Below are 23,042 nucleotides of genomic sequence, written 5' to 3'. Positions count from 1 at the left end.
AATCATTTCACTTCCCCATTCCTCAGTTACCTCATCTGTAATAATAATAATGTTGGTATTTGTGAAGTGCTTACTATGTGCAGAGCACTGTTCTAAGCGCTGGGGGAGATACAGGGTAATCAGGTTGCCCCACGTGAGGCTCACGGTCTTCATCCCCATTGTACAGACGAGGTAACCGAGGCACAGAGAAGTGAAGTGACTTGCCCACAGTCACCCAGCTGACAAGTGGCAGAGCCGGGATTCGAACGCATGACCTCTGACTCCCAAGCCCGGGCTCTTTCCACTGAGCCACGCTGCTAAGACGGTAAGACCCATATGGGTCATGGGCCCTGTCCAACCTGATTAGCTTATATCTCCCCCAGAGTTTAGTTCAGTGCCTAGCACATAGTAAGCGCTTAACAAATACCGTAAAAGCCACCTCCTCCAGGAAGCCTTCCGAGATCAACCACCCCTCCCCCCGACCCTGGTCTGTTGGGAAATCTCTCAGCACTATCGCTGGATGTGGTCGTTGTGGGCAGGGAATGTGTCTGTTGTTATATGGTACTCTCCCAAGTGCTTAGCACAGTGCTCTGCACTTAGTAAGCACTCAATAAATACGATTGAACAACTGAATGAATGAATGAATGAATGTTGTGGGTGTGTGCATTGGATGTGGTGCCCCAGCACTCTTCTCCACACCCTCTGACGTCAGAACTAGCAGCTTGGCATATTGGAAAGAACAGGGGCTTAGGAGTCGGGGGAGGTGGGTTCTAATCCTGGCTCCACCACTTGTCAGCTGTGTGTCCTTGGGTAAGCCACTTTACTTCTTTTTGCCTCAGTTACCTCATCAGTAAAATGGGGATGAAGACTGTGAGCCCCACGTGGGACAACCTGATGACCTTGTATCTACCCCAGCACCTAGAACAGTGCTTGGCACATAGTAAGTGCTTAACGAATGCCATCATCATGATTATATTATTAACTTGTATCTACCCCAGCACTTAGAACGGTGCTTGGCACATAGTAAGTGCATAACAAATACCATTATTATTATTATTATTAAGTCACAAGGTCAACCTGCAGAGACTGCTGGGGCGAGACATTTCTTGGAAAGGTGAGCGAAGGTTCTCCTCAGGTAATTTATTTTACTCTCTCCCCCGCTAGGACTATAAGCACTTCGAAGGCGGGGATCATGTTTCTCTACACGGTTACATTGGACTCTCCGAAGTGCTCAGTACAGTGCCGTGCATCCAATATACACCATAGTGTGTCGATTGATGGATTGATTCAGCCCCAGTTTGGGGACCTAAAGGAAATGGAAGCCTGCTTCTCCCCAAGTAACTTTAAAACTGGGACAGATTTTCAATTGCCACGTTTGGGGGCAATTGGGAGGATGGAGACCGCCATACCAGTCTGCCCACGAAGCTGAGGATGGTCCCAGGCTGGTCCTGGAGCCCATCTGGGGAATTCTGAGTTCCAGGGAGTGTAGTAGATCTTGGGCACAATGGACCCTGCAGGCTTGGTTGGGTTACATCCTCCCTGGAGGTGGGGGGATCGATTAATCCATCAATTGATAGTATTTATTGAGAGCTTACTTGTGCAGAACACTATGGTTTCTTCAGTGGGTAGAGATGGGTGGTATGTGTCTCCTCTGGGAGGGGGCCCTGAAGAAAGGGTGAAGGTAGAGGATATGCCCAGGGGGAATCCCTCAATCTTGCCCTTGGTGTAATGGATAGAGCACAGGCCTGGGAATCAGAAGGTCACGGGTTCTAATTCTGGCTCCACCACTTGTCTGCCGTGTGAGCACGGGAAAGCCACTTTATTTTTCTGTGCCTCAGATACCTCATCTGTAAAATGGGGATTGAGACCGTGAGACTCAATGGGATAGGGACCGTGTCTGACCTGATTTCCCTGTATCCATATCAGTGCTTAGTACAGTGCCGGGCACAAAGAAAGCGCTTGACAGATATCACGATTATTATTAACATTATAGCCCTCAGCCATAGCAGCTCCTGAGCCAAGGGATTGGGGCCTAAATGTACAATCTGAGGGAGCCTCAGCTCTTCTCTGATGCCCCACTGTTGCTATCCCTAAGATGCTACCCTAGGGCAGGGGGAGATGAGCTAGGGAAGCAGCGGGGCCTCGTGGAATGAACACGGGACCTGAGTTCTAATCCCACCTCTGCCACTTGTCTGCTTTGTGACCTTGGGCAAGTTGCTTAATGGCTCTGTGCTCCAGTTTCCTCATCAATCCATTGGGGAGTCAATTCCTGTTCTCCCTCTCCTTTAGGCCGGGAGGCTCATGAGGGACAGGGACTGTGTCCGACCTGATTATCTTCCATCTACCCCAGCGTTTGGCGCAGACTTTGACACAATACCACAGTTATCGTTAATTATTGGCCGACGCCTCTTTCGGGGAGACCGCGGTTCCAGTGTGCCCACGAAGCTGAGGATGAGCCTCCATCCCAAACTACCAAACTGCTCTTCATCCCCACTCATCCCTTCCACTGGCCGCTGCTCCTTCTGTAGTTTGGGGTGGGGGTTTGGCGGCTGGGAGGGAGAATTCCTGGAAGCGTCAGTCTCTGTTCAGCCTCATGAGAGACTTCCCTAAAGGAGCAGCATGGCGTAGTGGGTAGGTCACGGGCCTGGGAGTCTGAAGGTCATGGGTTCTAATCCTGGCTCCGCCACTTGTGTGATCTTGGGAAGTCACTTAACTTCTGTGCCTCAGTTACCTCATCTGTAAGAAGGGGATTGAGACTGTGAGCCCCACTTGGGACAGGGACTCTGTCCAAACTGATTTGCTTGTATCCACCCCAGTGCTTAGTACAGTGTCTGGCACGTCGTAAGTTCTTAACAAATACCATAATTATTATTGCGGTCTCTCCAAGTAGAAACTCTCCCCCACTTGACTTCAAGGCTCTCCACCACCTCTCCTTCCTTCCTACATGTCTGCTCTCTTCACCGGCTTCATCACCTCACACTCTGTCCCCCTAATCAATCAGTCAGTGATATTATTGAGCGCTTACTATGTACAGAGCACTGTACTGAGCGCTTGGGAGAGAACAGTACAACAGAATCTAGCCCCACTGTGCCTTGCCTTTGACTCTTCCATCTCCACCCCCTTCCCCGGCCCGTGGCTCCCTCCCGACTTAAAAATCTGCCAGACCAAAGGTCTCAGCGTCTTCAAACCTCTTTAGAAATTTCAGTAAGCGTTTCCCCATCCATTTTCCCTGATCCCAAGCTTAGGACAATAGTCTCCAAACAATAGGAAAGCAGCGTGGCTCAGTGGAAAAGAGCCCGGGCTTGGGAGTCAGAGGTCATGGCTTCGAATTCCGGCTTTGCCACTGTGACTGGGGGCAAGTCACTTAACTTCTCTGTGCCTCAGCTACCTCATCTGTAAAATGGGAATGAAGACTGTGAGCCTCACGTGGGACAACGTGATTACCCTGTATCTACCCCAGTGCTTAGAACAGTGCTCTGCACATAGTAAGCGCTTAACAAATACCAACATTATTATTATTAGGTGCTCAGTAAATACCACTGATTGATAGACAGCATCCTAAAGCCATCTTTAGCGCAATCCAGCTGGGTTTTGATCCCTGAAAATGTGTTTGCAGAATGGACAGTGATATCGTGATATCCTTCTAGACTACAGGCCCCTTTAGGCTGTACCACAAGGGCAGAGAACATGTCTACCAACTCTGTTGTTTTAGGGAAGCAACGAGGCGTAGAGGATAGAGAAAGGGGCTGACAGAAGGTCATGGGTTCTAATTCCGGCACTGCCACTTGTTTGCTGTGTAACCTGGGGAGAATCACTTCTCTGTGCCTCAGTTCCCTCATCCGTATAAATGATGATTGGGACTGAAAGCCCCACGTCGGACAGGGACTGTGTCCTACCCGATTTGCTTGTATACACGTCGGCGCTTAGTACAGTGCCTGGCATATAGTAAGCATTTAACAAATACCACAATAATAATAATATTATTACACTCTCCCCAGCTCTTAGAAAGCACATAGTAACTGCTCAATAAATACTTTTGAAAAATACTCTCTCTCCAGACTGTAAGCTCCTTGTGGGCAAAGAATATATCTATCGAATCTGTCGGCTTATACTCTCCCAAACACTTAAAAACTGTGCGCTCTGCGCACAGTAAGCACTCGATAAATACCATCACTCGATCGTGGGGTATGTTTTCCCAAATAATCTTCCCGGTGTGAAATTCCTTTCCAGGCTATATACCATCAACATCATTAAACTGTTTTTTAATCTTCATTAAGGAATTCAAAGCAGAACATCACAACATTAAGTGAGGAGTTATAATAAGATTATGAGTCTTTGCCGGAGGCTTCAGAGAAAGAGGTCTGTTCTGCTGACTGCGGTAGGGTTTTTTCATCTTTAGAGAAGAATCTGTCCAATTTAGGTTGAACACCGGCCTTCTTCTTCTCTTCGTAAAGAGCCTTGTAGCGGGCCAACTCCTTCTGAACACCTCTGAGGGCCTTGGACCTCCTCTCCCTATCAGGGTCTTCTTCTTCGATCGTTTTTAAAAGTTCATCCGCTTTCTTGAAAATGGACGCGAGACTTCTCCATCCCAAGATCCGAGAGGGTGGCGGAGAGGCCTCGATTTTTCCTTCCCCTCTCTCGGCCGGCCGGGGTTCGAGGTGCTCCTCTGGGGGCTGCGGTTCCTCTGAACGAGACGTAATGAACCCATCAACCCCCTGCGCCGTCCATGCCGAGAGCTGAGCCTCTGTGGTTCTCTGCTCAGGGGGGGACTTTCTCTCGCCTTGAAAATCTGACAGCAGCCATCCCCTGGACTTCCTCCGAGAACCAGTTGTCGTTGATTGCTTAAGGTCAGCTGCCCCCCCGGGGTGGGAAGGAGGCTGGGGGAGATTCACTTACCGGAAGGGTTCACCCCGAATGTCAGGACGGTGGGGCTTTCGCATGCGGTAAAGACATTGCGTGTTCCAGGTTAAATCCCTGGGATTGATCATGGGCAGTTTGGAACCTGAGGTAAGATCTCAACTAATGTCGGTTGTACCCCAAGTTGGTTATATCAGGAGACTCCATCTCTCTCTTCCCCCTCCCCACCCTGGGGAAGCTCACTGTGGGAAAGGAATGGGTCTGACAACTCTGTTGTACAGTATTCATTCATTCCATTGTATTTATTGAGCACTTATTGTGTGCAAAACACTGTCTTAAGAGCTTGGGGGAGTACATTATAACAATAAACGGACACATTCCCTGCCCACAAGGAGCTCTCGGTCTAGCCCCACTCTCCCAAGGCCTTGGTACAGTGCACTGCACATAGTAAAGCGCTCAGTAAATACCATTGATGATCATATGGTTATATCTAAATAAATATATATGTCTATGTGTGTATTTATGTATGTATGTGTAATACCTGGGTCGGTCTAGCCCCACTCTCCCAAGGCCTTGGTACAGTGCACTGCACATAGTAAAGCGCTCAGTAAATACCATTGATGATCATATGCTTATATCTAAATAAATATATATGTCTATGTGTGTATTTATGTATGTATATGTAATACCTGGGTCGGTCTAGCCCCACTCTCCCAAGGCCTTGGTACAGTGCACTGCACATAGTAAAGCGCTCAGTAAATACCACTGATGATCATATGCTAAAATCTAAATAAATATATATATGTCTATGTGTGTATTTATGTACGTATATGTAATGCCTGGGTCGCTATTTATGTGTGGGCAAAGGGTAGTTTTATATATAAAAATCACGTAATCACTTATTCATTAAAAAGTATAATACAAGGATCACTGTATGCCCATGTGCTAAAAATAGCTTTTTTACATATATATGCATGTTTATATTTAATTATCTTTAGCACATATGCCTAGAGAAGCAGTGTGGCTTAGTGGAAAGAGCACGGGCTTGGGAGTCAGAGGACGTGGGTTCTAATTCTGGCTCCGCCACTTGTCGGCCGCGTGACCTTGGGTAAACCACTTTACTTCTCTTTGCCTCAGTCACCTCATCAGTAAAATAGGGATTAAGACTGTGAGCCCCTTGTGGGACAACCTGATGATCTTGTATCTACCCCCAGGCTTACAGCAGTGCTTAGCACATAGAAAGTGCTTAACAAATACCATTAGTATTATTATTACTGTATTTTTAAATCGCTTCTTCATTCATTTATTCTTCTTTCCAGCTGTACTTCTGGTTAGCTTATCCCACTATCTATAAATGTGTTTATGTCTACCTGTCTCCCCCATTCAATACATTGATTGGACACCTATAAGTGCTTCAGATAATGCTCAGCACAACGTAGATGCAAAATTAATACTAATGATGATTACGAATGTGTCTACCACCACCGTCATAGCACACTCTCCCAAGCATTTGTCCAGTGCTCTGCACACAGTAAGTGCTCGAGAAACACCACAGATCAATAGATTACGAGGAGGAGGATGGGGATGCTGTTCTGTGAATCTAACACTAAGCCACCTCAGTTCAGTGTCTCGGCCTCTGCCATCTTGTCACCATTTCTCCCCCCAGAGCTCAAACGGCAGGTCCGGGTAGCACCCCAGGGACTCGGCTCTCTGGTCCCTGAGGCTGGAAGGGACGGCTAGGGGTAATTTTCTCTAGAATGCAGATGGGGAAACAAGTTCACGTGGGGCTACTGCCGGGAACGTGGTCCCACAGCTGGTCGGGAGAGAGCCCAGGACCCAGGAATCCCGGAGGACCACTTATTAGAACTTACAAGTGGGGTGAGACTCAAAGACCTCCTATAGCCTCTGTCCCCTCCCACCTCCCACCCCTCCTCCTCCAACCCACCGCCCGCCGATCTCTATCCTTCCACCCCCTCGGTGGGGAGGGGGGTGTCTGACCCCCTACCTGGGCAGATTTTGCAGCATTTGCCCTCCACCCGCTCCGGGTCCTTGCAGGGGTACTCCAGGGGGCAGGTGACCCTCTGGCAGGTCTGGCTGCCGTCCTGGCAGGTGCAGAGGATGCAGGGCAGGGAGCCGAAGGAGCGGAAGGCGGGGTGCCACACCTCGCCGTGGGAGTAGGTCCTCCCGTTGTAGGCACAGGCTGCAGGGGGCAAGGAGAAGGGATGAGTTGGGGGGGGACATCCGAGTGGGCGGTCTCCGCCCCGGCCCTCCAGGAAAGGCCCTGCCCTCTCCAAACTGCAGGAAGAGGAATCGGAGGAAAACAGATTCCAACATCCAGAGGGAAAGAGAGTTCCATAACAATGTCCCCGGTCCTTTCCACAGCCCCATCGCGGCACACCCGGATAACCCCAATTTCATTCAATAGTATTTATTGAACGCTTACTATGTGCAGAGCACTGTACTAAGCGCTTGGAATGTACAAATCGGTAACAGATACAGTCCCTGCCCTCTGACGGGCTTACAAGGGTCAAAGAAATAGAATTATTGAATAAAGATCTTTTTATCAGCAGAAGGGTTACCCAGTAACCACCCCAACCCTGACTGCTGCTCCATCTCCCTGCCTGTCTCCCTCACACTCTCCCTCTAATCGGGCCTTACCCACATCCACAACCCTAAACTTAATCCAGGCCCCTCCTGCGCTGCCCTTCCTCACTGGGCCTCGGCCTCCCCGCTACATCTCCCGGGGCCCAGAGACCCTGGTTCTGCCTGAATCCTCGCCAAGTGGGTTGTTCGGAGAGAAACAATTTTCCTCGGGGTGAGTTCTTCTCCAGGCCCATGGCCTGATTGCCATAGCAGCCCCTGCCTGGTTTCCTCTGAGTTGTACTTGGTTTCTGGCAGGCCTCGGTATGGGACCCTGTGGCACTCGAGGCAGTTCCGGGGACGCGCTGCAGTGCATCAAGCATTTCACTTCAGAGGTCGCCGCTGGCCACGAGCCTGGACATCTTCCCATCCCCGCTGGCATGTGCCATCGGGGTCACCCCGCACGCCCATCCTCCCGCCGTGAGGAGATTTCCGGGGCTGCGGCCCGTGGCAGCTAGCCAGTCCCCGTGACGGCGTTCCCCGGAAGCGAGTACTGCCCTCTCCCCCGCTTCCCTCTGGCCGAGGTTGCCCTGATGGGCCTTGGGGGACTGCGAGTCCTCCGAATGAGACTCAGTGGACCCATCAAACCTCCTGCACCGTCCGTGTCGAGAGACCGTGAGCTTGTCGTGGGTGGGGAATATATCTGTTTATTGCTATATTGTCCTCTCCCGAGTGCTTAATACTGTGCTTTGCACAAGTAAGCGCTCAATAAATACGATTGAATGAATGAATGAGCTAAGCCTGTCGCCCAGGTCAGCCACCCCTGTGGTTCTCTGTTCAGGGACTTTCTCTCGCCTTGAAAATATGACAGCAGCCGTGCCCAGGGCTTCCTCCAAGAGCCCTTCGTGGATGAGGGTGGAAGGAGCGGGCCAGGGGTGGCTGGGGGTGGCTGGAGGCAGACTCCTGTGAGTGGGAGAGCGGGGAGGCTTCCATGGTCACCCCACTCTGGGACCCCCGGGCTACTGTCTGTTCCCCGGAAGGACCCGCAGCAGGGCAGGTGGAAGGGGAGAGGGGCTAGTTCCAGCAGAGGCCCCTTCCCGGTCCCCCAGCTTTACCTTTCTTGGGTTTCTCCTTCAAGACGATCCTGACGGTGGTGCTCCCTCCTTTCTGCTTGAAGGGTGGGGGGCCGAGGCCTGGCGCGGGGCTGGTGGACCCTAGGGCTCTCCTGCCCGATGCTTCACGTGGGCACGGGTCTTGGGGGCGCCTCTGCAAGTGGAGGGGAACAAGGAAGGGCAGTTGCACGGAGCCGGGGGGACAGTAGTTCTAGCATTTATTAAGCGCTTACTGCGTTCAGAACCCTGTATAAGAATATAATGCTACATGTTAAGCTCTAACTATGCACCAAGCATTGCTCTATAAGCGCTGAGGTAGATACAATTTAATCGGGTTAGACACAGTCCCTCCCCCTCATGGGGCCCACACTCTTCATCCCCATTTTACAGATGAGGGAACTGAGGCCAGAAGACGTTAAGTGGCTTGCCCAAGGTCATGCAGCAGTCAAGTGGCAGAGCTGGGACTAGAACCCAGATCTTTCCGACTCCCAGGCTCATGTTCTATCCACTACTCCGTGCCGTTTCTCCTACGTAGAATTAGAACCAGCCCCTGTCCCTCTCGGGGGCTCGCAATCTGAGAATATGAAGGGGGAAAGAGGGGCCTGGAGACACGTAAGAAAGGGAGAAACAGTAAACCACTAAAACAAAAGACAAGATAGATACAGAAAATATAACGAAAATCAGGAGGGTGCCGGGGATTGGGGAGCAGAGTTTCTGCCTCCTCGTGGCTCAAGTCAGCACAGAGGAACAAACAGGGGTAGAACGTTAACTGCAGAAGGATGGATTTAGGATTCAGGAAGAACTCCAGGCTTTGAGAATTTATTAGGCAGGAAGAGAAGCAGTGGAAAGAACCCGGGCTTGGGAGTCAGAGGTCATGGGTTCTAATGCCGGCTCCGCCACTTGTCAGCTGTGTGGCCTTGGGCAAGTCACTTAACTTCTCTGTGCCTCCGTTCCCTCATCCGTAAAATGGGGATGAAGACTGTGAGCCCTGCGTGGGACAACCTGATTACCTTGTATCTACCCCAGTGCTAAGAAAAGTGCTTGGCACATAGTAAGCGCTTAACAAATACCAACATTATTATTATTATTATTATGGCCTGGTGGGTAGAGCACAGGCTTAAGAGTCAGAAGGACCTGGGTTGTAATTCCGCTGAGCCACTTGTCTGCTGTATGACCTTGGGCAAGTCACTAAATCTCTCTGGGCCTCATCTGGAAATTGGAGATTAAGACTATGAGCCCCACTGGGACAGGGACTGTGTCCAACCTGATTAGGTTCATTCAGTAGTATTTATTTAGCACTTACTATGTGCAGAGCACTGTACTAAGTGCTTGGAATGTACAATTCAGGAACAGATAGAGACAATCCCTGCCCAATGACGGGCTCAGGTTGTAGCTATCCTAATGCTGACAACAGTGTTCAAACACTGTTCTGACACATAGTAAGCACTTAACAAATACCATTATTATTATTATTACTATTAGGCACATATGCACATATCTTTAAATTATCTATTATAAATTGCTTATTTATTCATACTAATATCTGTTTCCTCTAGATGCAAGCTCGTTATGAGCAAGGAATATGCCAGCTAATTCCACTGAATTGCATTCTCCCAGGTGCTTAGTACAGTGCTCTGTAAGCGCTTAGTAAATACCACTGATTGATTGAGTGATAGGCACGAGTGGAGCGGGAGGGGAAGTTTCCCATCAGATCCAGACCCCATCAGCCTCTTGTTCCAATTTCCCTCCTCTCCCCTTCCCTTCCAGCCGGCTCCAAACTCTCATTAGCTAGTCGGGAGTCTCAACTGAGTCAGTTTCCAGTGACCTGTGGCTTAATGGTGTGTGTAGTGGATAGAACATGGGCCTGGGAGTCAGAAGGTCATAGGTTCTAATCCCAGATCCACCCCTGATTTACTGTGTGACCCTGGGTAAGTCACTTCACTTCTCTTTGCCTCAGTTACCTCCTCTGTAAAATGGGGATTGAGACTGTGAGCCCCATGTCGAGCAGGGACTGTGTCCAACCCGATTTGCTGGTACCCACCCAGAGCTTAGTACAACGCCTGACACACAGTAAGTGCTTAACAAATACCACAATTATTATTGTTATTGTTATTATTGTTAATAATAGGACGCAAGCTCCTTGAGGGCACGGATCATATATGTCAACTCTATTGTGCTCTCCCAACCAATTAATCAGTGGTATTTATTGAGAACTTTTTAATGGTATTTTTTATGCATTTACTACATGTTAATCACTTATCTAAACTGGTGTAGGCATAAGCTAATTAGGTGGAACTCAGTCCCTGCCCACCTGGGGCTTACAGGCTAAGTAGGAGGGAGAACAGGTATTGAATCCCCCTTTTACAGTTGAGGGAACTGAGCCACAGAGAAGTTAAATGATTTGCCCAAGGTCGCACAGTGAACAATTGGCAGAGTCAGAAATAAAACACATGTCCTCTGATTCCCAGGTCCATGCTCTTTCCACTAGACCATTCTGCTTCTGTTGATTTACTCTCCCAAGAGCTTAGTACAGCGTTCCATACACAGTAAGCACTCAAAAATTGCCAGTGATAGATTGACTGAATTGAGTCCCTCTAGGCCTGAATCTTTCCAGATAGAAGAGCCCTAACTCGTTCAGTCATCTCCAACCCCTTGAACATCCCGATCAACTTCTAAATCCCTTCCCACCTTCCCGAGGGGCAGTGGCATGGTTCTATTTGTCCATTAATCGATCTTATTTACTGAGCACTTACTGGCTGCAGAGCACTGTCCTAAGTGCTTTCTTGTCTTACTCTATTGAGTCAGTTCTGACCCATAGCGACACCACGGATACATCTCTCCCAGAAGGCCCCGCCTCCATCTGCCATCGTTCTGGTAGTGGATCCAGAGGGTTTTCTTGGTACAAATCCAGAAGTGGTTGACCTTTGCCTTCTTTGTGCGACTCTCCTGTGCCTCTGCTGCCCAACACAGGTGAATTTTGTCTTGTAGCAGATTGCCTACCACTCGCTAGCCACTGCCCAAGCCAGAAATGGAACGGACAGGCCTCTGCTTGACTCTTCCTCCCGTAGCCAAGGCTGGGAGAGTACTGGAAACTCTCCAGGTGCCATCCTGAGAGGGGTCTAAGTGCTTGGGTACAATATAGCAAAGTTTGTGTGTTTGTTTTACAGTATTTGTTAAGCACTTAGTATGTGTCAAACACTTTATAAGTCCTAGCATAGGTGCAAGTTAATCTGACTCAATCTCCATCCCACAAGGGGCTCACCATTTAAGTAGGTGGGAAAACAGGTAACCTCACTTTGCAGATGAGGAAACTGAAGCACAGAGAAATTAAGAGACTTGCCCAAGGCCACACAGCAAGCATTTGGCAAGGCTGGGATTAGAACCCAGACTTGTGCTCTCTCTACTAGGCCATACTGCTTCTCTGGTAGACACACTTCCTGCCCACAGTGAGCTTACAGTCTAATAACAATAATAATTATGGTGATTCTTAAAGAGCTTACTATGTGCCAAGCATTTCTAAGCACTAAGTAAATACAAGTTAATCAGGTTGGACACAGTCCTGTCCCACATGGGGCTCACAGTCAGCATGGCTTAGAGGAAAGAACACGATCTTGGAAGTCAGAGGTCATGGGTTCCAATTCTGGCTCCTCCATTTGTCTGCTGCATGACCTTGTGCAAGTCACTTAACTTCTCTGTGCCTCAGTTCCCTCAGCTGTAGAATGGGGATTAAGACTGTGAGCCCCACATGGGACAACCTGATGACCTTGTATCTACCCCAGCATTTAGAACAGTGCTCGGCACATAGTAAGCACTTAACAAATACCATTATTATTATTATTATTATTATTATTATTAACCTCCATTTGACAGATGAGAGGACTGAGCCTCAGAGAAGTGAAGGGACTTGCCCATAGCCAAACAGCAGACAAGTAGCAGAGCCGTGATTAGAACCCCGATCCTCTGATGCACAGCCCCACGTTCCATCCACTAAGGCATGCTGCTTCTAGAGGGGATGCCTTCGGTCCAGGGGGGTCTCTCTGCTCCTGCCCAGTCGACCTGGTCACCCCCCTCACCCTACTCTCACCCCCGTAAGTCCTGCCAGCTCCTCCCTTGATGTCCTCAGTTAATTCTTCCAACTCCAGGACTCCCAGGACCCCAGTAATATTCCAGAGTAGCCCAGTGCCAGGGAGCTGGCCAGGAATCAGTCAATCATATTTATTAAGCGCTTATTCTGTGCTGACCACTGTACTAAGCGCTTGGGATAGTACAATATAACAGACGGATTCACTGCCCACAGTGAGCTTACAGTCCAGAGGGTGACAGACATTAATATAAATAAATGACAGATATGGACATAAGGGCTGTGGGGCTGGGAGGGGGGATGAATAAAGGGAGCAAGACAGGGTGACGCAGAAGAGAGTTGAAGAAAAGAAAAAGAGGGCTTAGTCAGGGAAGGCTTCTTTGGGGATTCGTGTAATCTGTAATTTTAGTGTCTGTTTATTCCACGAGACTGTAAGATCCTAAGGGCAATGATTAGATCTACTAACTCTCCTGGATTCTTTCAAGCTCTTAGTACGGTGTTCTGGCATACAGCAGGTGCTCAATAAATCCCATCGACAGATGGATGGTTGAGATGCTATGAGAAATACCTTCTCAGAAAAACGGAAAATTATCATTGTCTTGAATGAGATCACCTACAGCCCAACAGTTTGTGACTTTTCTCTTTAGTCAAAATGAGCGTATTAATTTTCCATCACCAGATCAAGTACATAACCTGCTTTCTTGAGAAGGGGTAGGAAGAGAAAAAGGAGCAGAGAAAAGGCCTCTCAACTGGAAGCTCGTAGAGAACATGTCTGCTAATTCTGTTGTACTGCAGTCACGCAAGGAGTGAGGGGGGTAGTGTCGGGTAGATCCTAGCTGGGAGGGAAGAGGAAGCAGGAGGCAGAGATGGGGCGAGGGGATGGAACCAGGGGAGAATGTACAACCAGGACCCCCAGGATGGATGGAACCAGGGGAGAATGTACAACCAGGACCCCCAGGACCCCCCAGGACACCTCATCAGTGCTCAAGGAAGAGCGGTCTCTTCCAAACAGAGGCCAATCCCAGGATTCTCGCTGGGCCATATTAGATTTGCCCCTGACAAGCTCAGAGGGAAATGTCAGTCAGTCAGTCTTATTCATTGAGCACTTACTGTGTGCGGAGCACTGTACTCAGCACTTGGGAGAGTACGTTTTTAACAGACATGTTCCCTGCCCACAGTGCACCTGTTTCGGGCCTGCGGGTTTGGATTCTCCCTTTGTCTGGGAGCTCCTGGGTTTTTTCTGACCATCCCCAGACATCTTATGCTACAGTGGAAGCTTCCGACTCTAATCAATGTTGTGGGATCAAGAATCAGGATGAGCCTGAGAAATGGGAATGGACAGGATCCAATTCCCGGAATCCCTGTCTCCTAATGTCCAGGCAACCCAGGCCCAGAACATAGTGTACACCTTCGTTCCGCTTTAGGTTCTAGGTGAAAATAGCCGTGTGGATCCAAGCCACTCATAAATCGATCAATCGTATTTTTTGAGTACTTTCTGTGTGCAGAACTTGGGAGAGTACAATATAATAATAATAATTATGGTATTTTATCAGAGTGGGTAGACACGTTCCCTGCCCACATTGACACATCATCCCTCTGGAGGATCCTGGGGGTTAGCAGACACAAGAGGCAAAGGTCATGGGAGGACAAGGCCTAGGCTTTAGCCACGAAAAGCAGTGCAGCCTAGTGCAGCCTAGTGGACGAAGCTTGGGAGGCAGAAGGACCTGAGTTCTAATCCTGACTCTGCCACATGTGTGCTGTGTGATCTTGGGCAAATCATTTCACTTCTCTGTGCCTCAATTCCCTCATCTGTAAAATAGGGCTTAAGACTGCAAGCCCCACGTGGTACAGGTTCCAAGTCCAATCCGATTTGCTTGTATCTACCCCAGCACTTAGAATCGTGCCTGGCACAGAATAATTGCTTAACAAATACTGCAATTATTATTATTATTAGTTGCTGAGGCCTGGGGCCACAGCCCCAGTTTCCCTGGATTTGAGGCCAGAGATGACTAGGACAAAGAGGAGGGGGGGGGAGAGGAGGCCTAGTCTGGCCCGGGACCAGGGCAGGAGTTTCTGAGAAATGAATCAACCTTCAACCTGCACTTCCTGAGCCACAACAATGGACTGCAAGGATCCAAGCCTCTTTCCTTTCAGCTTCTCCCGCAGGCAGCCAAAGTCTTTCCAGTGACTATGTCTTCTGGGAATCTGGTCCCTTCAGGAGATGCCGGGAAGAGAAGGTTTTGGCTCAGACACAGCCCGCTTTCTGTCAGCCTCGTCCATTGAAGCCACTGGGGTCCATTACGCCCCGGGGACCTTCTCTGGAGTGAAGATGACGTCTCAAGTCCCTTCCTGTGTGCTCTCCAGCAAATTTCTACTTTGCCAAATGTCTCCTTGAAAAAGATTGTAAGATATGGAGAGGGAGGGGGTTGTTTTTATGGGTCACACATCCTACGGGATGCGATCAGATTAGACCAGTTCCAAGGTAAAGCTGGGCTGACATCGGAAACCCCTCCGGGAGAAAGTGGGGTGACATCGGAAACCCCTCCGGGAGAAAATCATTGGCAATTTCACAGGCGCAGTTTCACGGGCTCCGCCCCACTGCCTGCTTTCAGGAATCGTGTCTACCAGCTCCATTGTATTGGACTCTCCCAAGCATTTAGTATAGTGCTCTGCACTGATGGTTTGATTTGTTTCTCCTCCACTAGACTGTAAGGGTCTTGAGGGTGGGGAAAATGTCTTGCTTTGGTCATATTCTTCCGAGTGCTTAGCAGAGAGCTCCACCCTGAGTAAACACCACTGATTGATTGATGGATGGATTATTAAATAGACAGCAAACAGTCAGGAAGGCCAAGGAACAGAGACACCAGGCACTGAGCTAGATGAAGTCACATGCAAAGTTATGTGGTATGATGAGGTTCTCTTCATCACCAACATCCTCATCATCTTTGTGGTCTAAATCCCGACATCGATGGCGTGACCTCTCACCCACGTCCTGCCTCTGGCCTGGAACGCCCTCCCTCCTCATATCCTCCCCCCCCCTTTTCAAAGCCTTATCGAAGGCCCATCTCCTCCAAGAGGCCTTCCCTGACTAAGCCCCCCTTTCCTCCTCTCCCACTCCCCTCAGCATCTCCCTCACTGGCTCCCTTTATTCATCCCCCCTCCCAGCCCCACAGCACTTATGTCCATATCTGCCATTTATTCTTTAGTATTGATGTCCATCTCCCCGACTCTAGACTGTAAGCTCATTATGGGTAGGGAATGCGTCTGTTTATTGTCCTCTCCCGAGCGGTTATTACAGTGCTCTGCACACAGTAAGTGTTCAATAAATACAGTTGAATGAGTGAATACTCAATTGAGTGCTTTCTGTGTGCAAAGCACTGGATTAAGTACTTGGGAAAATACTATTGGTAGACAAGTTCCCTGCCCACGGTGAACTTACAGTCTAGTTATATGTAAATTTTATATTTATATTAATATTAACTAATATTAATATATTAGTATAGTAATATAAATAAATCAGAGAGATAGGTGCCTCAAAGCCCCGCTCCATCTTTCCCTGTGACTGTTGGGGAATGAGGGGAAGTTAGGGAAGGAGAGAGAGGGAGGTGGGAGTGCAAGCCTCACGCCCCTAAGACTCAGGATTCCCATTTTAGAGGGAATCTAGGCCTCTCGTAACGGTGGGAGAGTGAGAGGGCGGGGCTTGGCCCATCCAGCCTGCTAGGAATGGTACACAGATCAATCAATCAGTGGTATTTAGGGAAATGTCACAGCCTAGGGGATACAGCACGGTCCTGGAAATCAAAAGGACCTGGGTTCTAATCCCTGCTCCTCCACGTGTCTGCTGTGTGGCCTTGGGCAAGTGACCACTTCTCCGGGCCTCAGTTACCTCATCTGAAAAATGGAGATTAAGCCTGTGGGCCCCACATGGGAGAAGGACTGTATCCAATCTGATTAGCTTCTATTTACGTGCCTAGAACAGTGCTTGATACATAGCACTTAACAAATACCATTTGTTAAGCAATTAATAATAATTACCATTATTATTTACTGAGTGCTTACTGTAAAAAAGGTATTTATCGAACTCTTACTATGCGCAGAGCACTGTACTAAGCACTTGTGAGAGTACAGTGCAACAGAGTTGGGGATGTGTTCCCTGCCCACATGGAGGGCTCTGGACTGTGAGCTCATCGTGGGCAGGAAATATGTCTGTTTGTTGTTATAGTGTACTCTCCCAAGCTCTTAGTACAATGCTTTGCACGTAGTAATAATAATAATAATGTTGGTATTTGTTAAGCGCTTACTATGTACGAAGCACTGTTCTAAGCACTGGAGTAGATACAGGGTCATCAGTTTGTCCCACATGAGGCTCACAGTCTTAATCCCCATTTTACAGATGAGGTAACTGAGGCACAGAGAAGTTAAGTGACTTACCCACAGTCACACAGCTGACAAGTGGCAGAGCCTGGATTTGAACCCATGATCTCTGACTCCCAAGCTCGTGCTCTTTCCACTGAGCCATGCTGCTTCTCTGTAAGCGCTCAATCAATACGATTGAATGGATGGAGTTTACAGTCTCAAGTGGAATAATATGTGTGTGTGGACCTGCCTGTATTTATCAGTCAGCAGTCAGGTCCTTGAAAATAGGAACTATTTCTTCTCCCTGGCTGTCCCTTCCGGAAATAACCTAGTCTGAGGTTCTGCACAAAGTAGGTATTGCAAGAATTTTTCCTGCCTGACGAAAAAACTGACTATAATTTGAGTGACTGACAAGAGGCATTGGCTGTGCAGATAGCTAATAATAACAGTTGTGGCATTTGCTAAGCACTTATTATATGCCAGGAGTAGTACTAAGCGCTGGGGGTGGATACCAGAAAATCAGGTTGGACACAGTCTCTGTTCCACATAGGGCTCACAGTCTCAACCCCTATTTTACAGATGAGGTAACTGAGGCCCAGAGAAATGAAGTGACTTGCCTCAGATCACACAGCAGACACAGCAGAGAAGCAGTGTGGCTCATTGGAAAGTGCATGGGCTTGGGAGTCAGAGGCCATGGGTTCTATTCCCGCCTCCACCACTTGTCAGTTGTGTGACTTTGGGTAAGTCACTTAACTTCTCTGTGCCTCAGTTCCCTCATCTGTAAAATGGGGATTAAGACTGTGAGGCCCACGTGGGACATCGTGATTACCTTGTATCCACCAGTGCTTAGAACAGTGCTTGGCACATAGTAAGCACTTAATAAACACCATCAGCATCATTATTATCAGTGGCAGAGCAGGGATAAAAAAAAATTAAATTGTGGTATTTGTTAAGCGCTTACTATGTGCAAAGCACTGATTAGATTAGCACTGATTAGAACCCATGACCTTCTGACTCCCAGGCCCGTGCTCTATCCACTAAGCCACGCTGGAAATAAAGAGTTATAATTATGGTGCTTGTTAAGTATCTACGTAGCACTGGGGTAGTTACGAGTTAATCAGGTTGGACACAGTCCCTGTCCCACATGGAGCTCACAGTTTTAATCCCCATTTTCCAGATGGGGGAACTGAAGACCAGAAAAGTGAAGTGTCTTGCCCAAGGTCACGCAGCAGTCATGTGGGGGAGTCGGGATTAGAACCCAGGGCCTTCTGCCTCCCAGGCCCGTGCTGGCATGCGGCTTAGGGGATAGAGAGCTCTCCCCGAACCCACCACCCCTTTGGGAGCACGTGTAGCCAGAGCGTGACCCATCCCTCTCCTGGGCGTCACCTACCACCCCTCTGGGCGACTCCATGGGTTCCTCCTCCGCCGACTTCTCGCCAGTTCTGTCTGGAACACACAAAGTGGCAACAGAAAGTGTCGATTGCGGTTGATCGATATCACATCATTCCATAATAATAATAATAATTGGGGTAATTGTTAAGCACTTACTATGTGCCTGGGTACTAGACTAAGCTCTGGGGTGGATACAAGCCAATCGGATAGGACACGGTCTCTGTCCTATGTGGGGCTCTCAGTCTTTAATCCCCATTTTATAGATGTGGTAACTGAGTCCCGAGAAGTGAAATGACTTGTCCAGGGTCTCACAGCAGACAAGTGGTGGAGCCGGGGTTAGAACCCATGACCTGACTCCCAGGCCTGTGCTCTAACCACTACACTGGGCTGATTCCAAAACCGTCTGTGGTCCCCCGAGCTCCTCGCCTGTGCCAGAGGGAGGAAGAGACACCTCCATCTCCACTCAACTAGGAAGCTCAATCAGTCTGTCAATCAGTGGTATTTCTTGATTGTTTACTGTGTACAGAACACTGTACTAAGTGCTTAGAGAAGCAGTATAGTCTAGTGGATTAACTTGTATCTATCCCAGAGCTTAGAATAGTGTTTGTCACATAGTAAGAAGTTAACAAATCTCGTCTTTTCTCGTGCTGCCCACTTGTTATCGACCCATAGCGACTCCACAGATGCATCTCTCCCAGAAGGCCCCAACTCCGTCTGCCATCGTTCTGGTAGTGGATCCACAGAGTTTTCTTGGTTAAAATCATTCATTCATTCATTCAATAGTATTTATTGAGCGCTTTCTGTGTGCAGAGCACTGTACTAAGCGCTTGGAATGAACAAGTCGGCAACAGATAGAGACAGTCCCTGCCGTTTGACGGGCTTACGGTCTAATCGGGGGAGACGGACAGACAAGAACAATGGCACTAAACAGCGTCAAGGGGAAGAACATCTCGTAAAAACAATGGCAACTAAATAGAATCAAGGCGATGTACAATTCATTAACAAAATAAATAGGGTAATGAAAATATATACAGTTGAGCGGACAAGTACAGTGCTGTGGGGATGGGAAGGGAGAGGTGGAGGAGCAGAGGGAAAAGGGGGGAAAAGAGGGTTAAGCTGCGGAGAGGTGAAGGGGGGGGGTGGTAGAGGGAGTAGAGGGAGAAGGGGAGCTCAGTCTGGGAAGGCCTCTTGGAGGAGGTGAGTTTTAAGTAGGGTTTTGAAGAGGGGAAGAGAATCAGTATGGCGGAGGTGAGGAGGGAGGGCGTTCCGGGACCGCGGGAGGACGTGGCCCGGGGGTCGACGGCGGGACGGGCGAGACCGGGGGACGGTGAGGAGGTGGGCGGCGGAGGAGCAGAGCGTGCGGGGTGGGCGGTGGAAAGAGAGAAGGGAGGAGAGGTAGGAAGGGGAAAGGTGACGTAGAGCCCTGAAGCCTAGAGTAAGGAGTTTTTGTTTGGAGCGGAGGTTGATAGGCAACCACTGGAGGTGTTTAAGAAGAGGAGTGACAGGCCCAGATCGTTTCTGCGGGAAGATGAGCCAGGCAGCGGAGTGAAGAATAGACCAGAGCGGGGCGAGAGAGGAGGAAGGGAGATCAGAGAGAAGGCTGACACGGTAGTCTAGCCGGGATATAACGAGAGCCCATAGCAGTAAGGTAGCCGTCTGGGTGGAGAGGAAAGGGCGGCTCTTGGCGATATTGTAAAGGTGAAACCGGCAGGTCTCGGAAACGGATAGGATGCGTGGGGTGAACGAGAGAGACGAGTCAAGGACGACACCGAGATCGCGGGCCCGAGAGACGGGAAGGACGGTCGTGCCGTCCACGGTGATGGGGAAGTCTGGGAGAGGACCGGGTTTGGGAGGGAAGATGAGGAGCTCAGTCTCGCTCGTGTTGAGTGTTAGGTGGCGGGCCGACATCCAGGTGGAGACGTCCCGGAGGCGGGAGGAGATGCGAGCCTGAAGGGGGGTGGAGAGGACAGGGGAGGAGATGTAGATCTGCGTGTCATCTGCGTAGAGATGGTAGTCAAAGCCGTGAGAGCGGATGAGTTCACCGAGGGAGTGAGTGTAAATGGAGAACAGAAGAGGGCCAAGAACTGACCCTCGAGGAACTCCAACAGTTAAAGGATGGGAGGGGGAGGAGGCGCCCGCGAAGGAGACCGAGAAGGACCGGCCAGAGAGAAACGAGGAGAACCGGGAGAGGACGGAGTCCGAGAAGCCAAGGTGAGATAAGGTATGGAGGAGGAGGGGACGGTCGACAGGGTCAAAGGCAGCAGAGAGATCAAGGAGGATCAGAATGGAGTAGGAGCCATTGGATTTGGCAAGAAGGAGGTCACGGGTGACCTTAGAGAGAGCGGTCTCGGTAGAGTGGAGGGGACGGAAGCCAGATCGGAGGGGGTCCGGGAGAGAATGGGAGTTAAGGAATTCTAAGCAGCGATTGTAGACGACCCGTTCTAGGATTTTGGAAAGGAAGGGTAGTAGGGAGATAGGGCGATAACTGGAGGGGGAAGTGGGGTCGAGAGCGGGTTTTTTTAGGATGGGGGAGACGTGGGCATGTTTGAAGGCAGAGGGGAGGAGCCATTAGAGATTGAGTGGTTAAAAATAGAAGTTAAGGAAGGGAGGAGGGCAAGGGCGATGGTTTTAATAAGGTGAGAGGGAATGGGGTCCGAGGCGCAGGTGGAGGGGGTGGCACTTGCGAGGAGGGAGGAGATCTCTCAAATCCAAAGCGGTCGACCACTGCCTCCTTCCGCGCAGTCAACTTGAGTCTCCGCCCTCGACGCTCTCCCAGCACAGGTGAGTTTTGACTTGTAGCAGATGGCCTGCCACTCACTAGCCGTTGGCCAAGCTAGGAATGGAACGGACAGGCCTCTGCTTGACTCTCCCTCCCATAGCTGAGACTGGAAGAGGACTGGAAACTCTCCAGGTGCAATTCTGAGAAGGGGCGCTTAACGAGTGCCATAATTATTATTATTAGTTGGGTGAATATAATCTACTTGGTAGACACGATCTCTGACCCCAGTGAGTTTACAGTCTAGTGGGCCCAGCCTGACCATGTTTTGGGCACTGCTTGAACCCTTGAAATTGGAATTATCCCATAATGATGATGGTATTTGTTAAGCACCCCCTATGTGCCAAGCACTATCCTAAGCCCAGGGGTAGATACACGGTAATCAGGTTGTCCCAAATGGGGCACACAGTCTGAATCCTCATTTTAGAGATAAGGTAACTGAGGCATAGAGAAATGAAGTGACTTCTCCATTGTCACTCTGCAGACAAGTGGAGGAGCTGGGATTAGAACCCACGCCCCCTGACTCCCAAGCCCATGCTCAGGTTGGACACAGTCCCTGTCCCACATGGGGCTCACAGTCTTAATCCCCATTTTACAGATGCGGTCACTGAGGCCCGGAAGGGTTAAGTGACTTGCCCAAGGTCACACAGCAGACAAGTGGCAGAGCCAGAATTAGCACCCAGGTCCTTCTGACTCTTAGGCCGGTGCTCTAGCCACTAGGTCATGCTGTGCCTGACTGCCTGTCCCGCACCCTGACTTTCACAGGGCTGCTCGAAGGGTCATGGACACCCCAGGTGGCAGAGGGGGGCAGAATGCTGGAAAGGGAGCACAGATTAGACCTGGAAACTGGGCTGTGGGATTATGTGGCAGATACAGTGCGTAGTGGCTAGAGCCCAGGCCTGGGACTCAAAAGGTCATGGGTTCTAATCCCGGCTCCTCCCCTCATCTGCTGGGTGACCTTGGGCAAGTCACTTCACTTCTCTGGGCCTCAGTTACCTCAACTGTAAAATGGGGATTGAGACCGGAAGCCCCTTGTGGGACAAGGACTGTGTCCAACCCGATTTGCTTGTATCCACCACAGCACTTAGTACAGTGCCCGGCACATAGTAGGCGCTTAACAAATACTAAATTTATTATTATAGGGTGGCCTCCACTCATCTTCCAGCAGAGTGGTTTGAAGTCAGAATAGGATCTAGGGCAGGAAGAAGTTTCTGTTACTAGTACCAGTTAGCTAGTTCTAGTAGTCTTGCTATTTATGGCCTTTTTTAACTAGGCCATGAGAAACAGTGTGACCTAAGAGAAAGAACTTGGGCCTGGGTGTCAGGAGCCCTGGGTTCTAATCCCTACTCCACCACACGCCTGTTGTGTGATCTTGGTCAAGTCACTTAGCTTCTCTGTGCCTCAATTTCCACATCAGCAAAATCTGGATTAGTTTATTGTGTGCAGGGAATGTCACTGTTTATTGTTGTACCATACTTTCCCATGTGCTTAGTATAGTGCTCTGCACACAGTACGTGCTCAATAAATACGATTGAATTAAATATCTGTTCTCCTTACCCCTTAGACTGTGAGCCCCATGTGGGTCAGGGACTGTGGCCAACCTGAATATCTCGTATCTACCCCAGTGCTTAGAACAGTACTTGGCATATATTAAGCATTTTACAAATACCGTAATTATGATTGTTTTTGTTGTTCATTCATTCAATAGTATTTATTGAGCGCTTACTGTGTGCAGAGCACTGTACTAAGCGCTTGGAATGAACAAGTCGGCAACAGATAGAGACAGTCCCTGCCGTTTGACGGGCTTACGGTCTAATCGGGGGAGACGGACAGACGAGAACGATGGCAATAAATAGAGTCAAGGGGAAGAACATCTCGTAAAAACAATGGCAGCTAAATAGAATCAAGG

General features: G+C 49.4%; 1 protein-coding gene and 2 non-coding genes across 3 annotated transcripts in view; all 3 read right to left on the bottom strand.

Annotated features, from left to right (window-relative positions):
• CHRDL2 (chordin like 2) overlaps positions 1-23,042 on the bottom strand; it is a 79,213-nt gene that overhangs the window by 13,988 nt on the left and 42,183 nt on the right. Inside the window, exons 7-9 of the mRNA XM_039914727.1 lie at positions 18,356-18,411; positions 8,532-8,682; positions 6,842-7,036 (exon numbers count right to left, since the gene is read on the bottom strand). Of these exons, the coding sequence (XP_039770661.1) occupies positions 6,842-7,036; positions 8,532-8,682; positions 18,356-18,411 (402 nt within the window). The remainder of the gene's footprint in view (positions 1-6,841; positions 7,037-8,531; positions 8,683-18,355; positions 18,412-23,042) is intronic.
• On the bottom strand, positions 11,509-11,646 carry LOC114809854. The gene has a single exon (XR_003757627.1). It is a non-coding gene; the product is annotated as a small nucleolar RNA SNORA7 (small nucleolar RNA).
• Positions 21,149-21,286, bottom strand: LOC114809345. Its single transcript, XR_003757132.1, has one exon. It is a non-coding gene; the product is annotated as a small nucleolar RNA SNORA7 (small nucleolar RNA).

The sequence above is a fragment of the Ornithorhynchus anatinus genome, chromosome 2, assembly GCF_004115215.2.
Source record: "Ornithorhynchus anatinus isolate Pmale09 chromosome 2, mOrnAna1.pri.v4, whole genome shotgun sequence".
Taxonomy (NCBI): domain Eukaryota; kingdom Metazoa; phylum Chordata; class Mammalia; order Monotremata; family Ornithorhynchidae; genus Ornithorhynchus; species Ornithorhynchus anatinus.
This window is presented reverse-complemented; position numbering and strand designations above follow the sequence as displayed.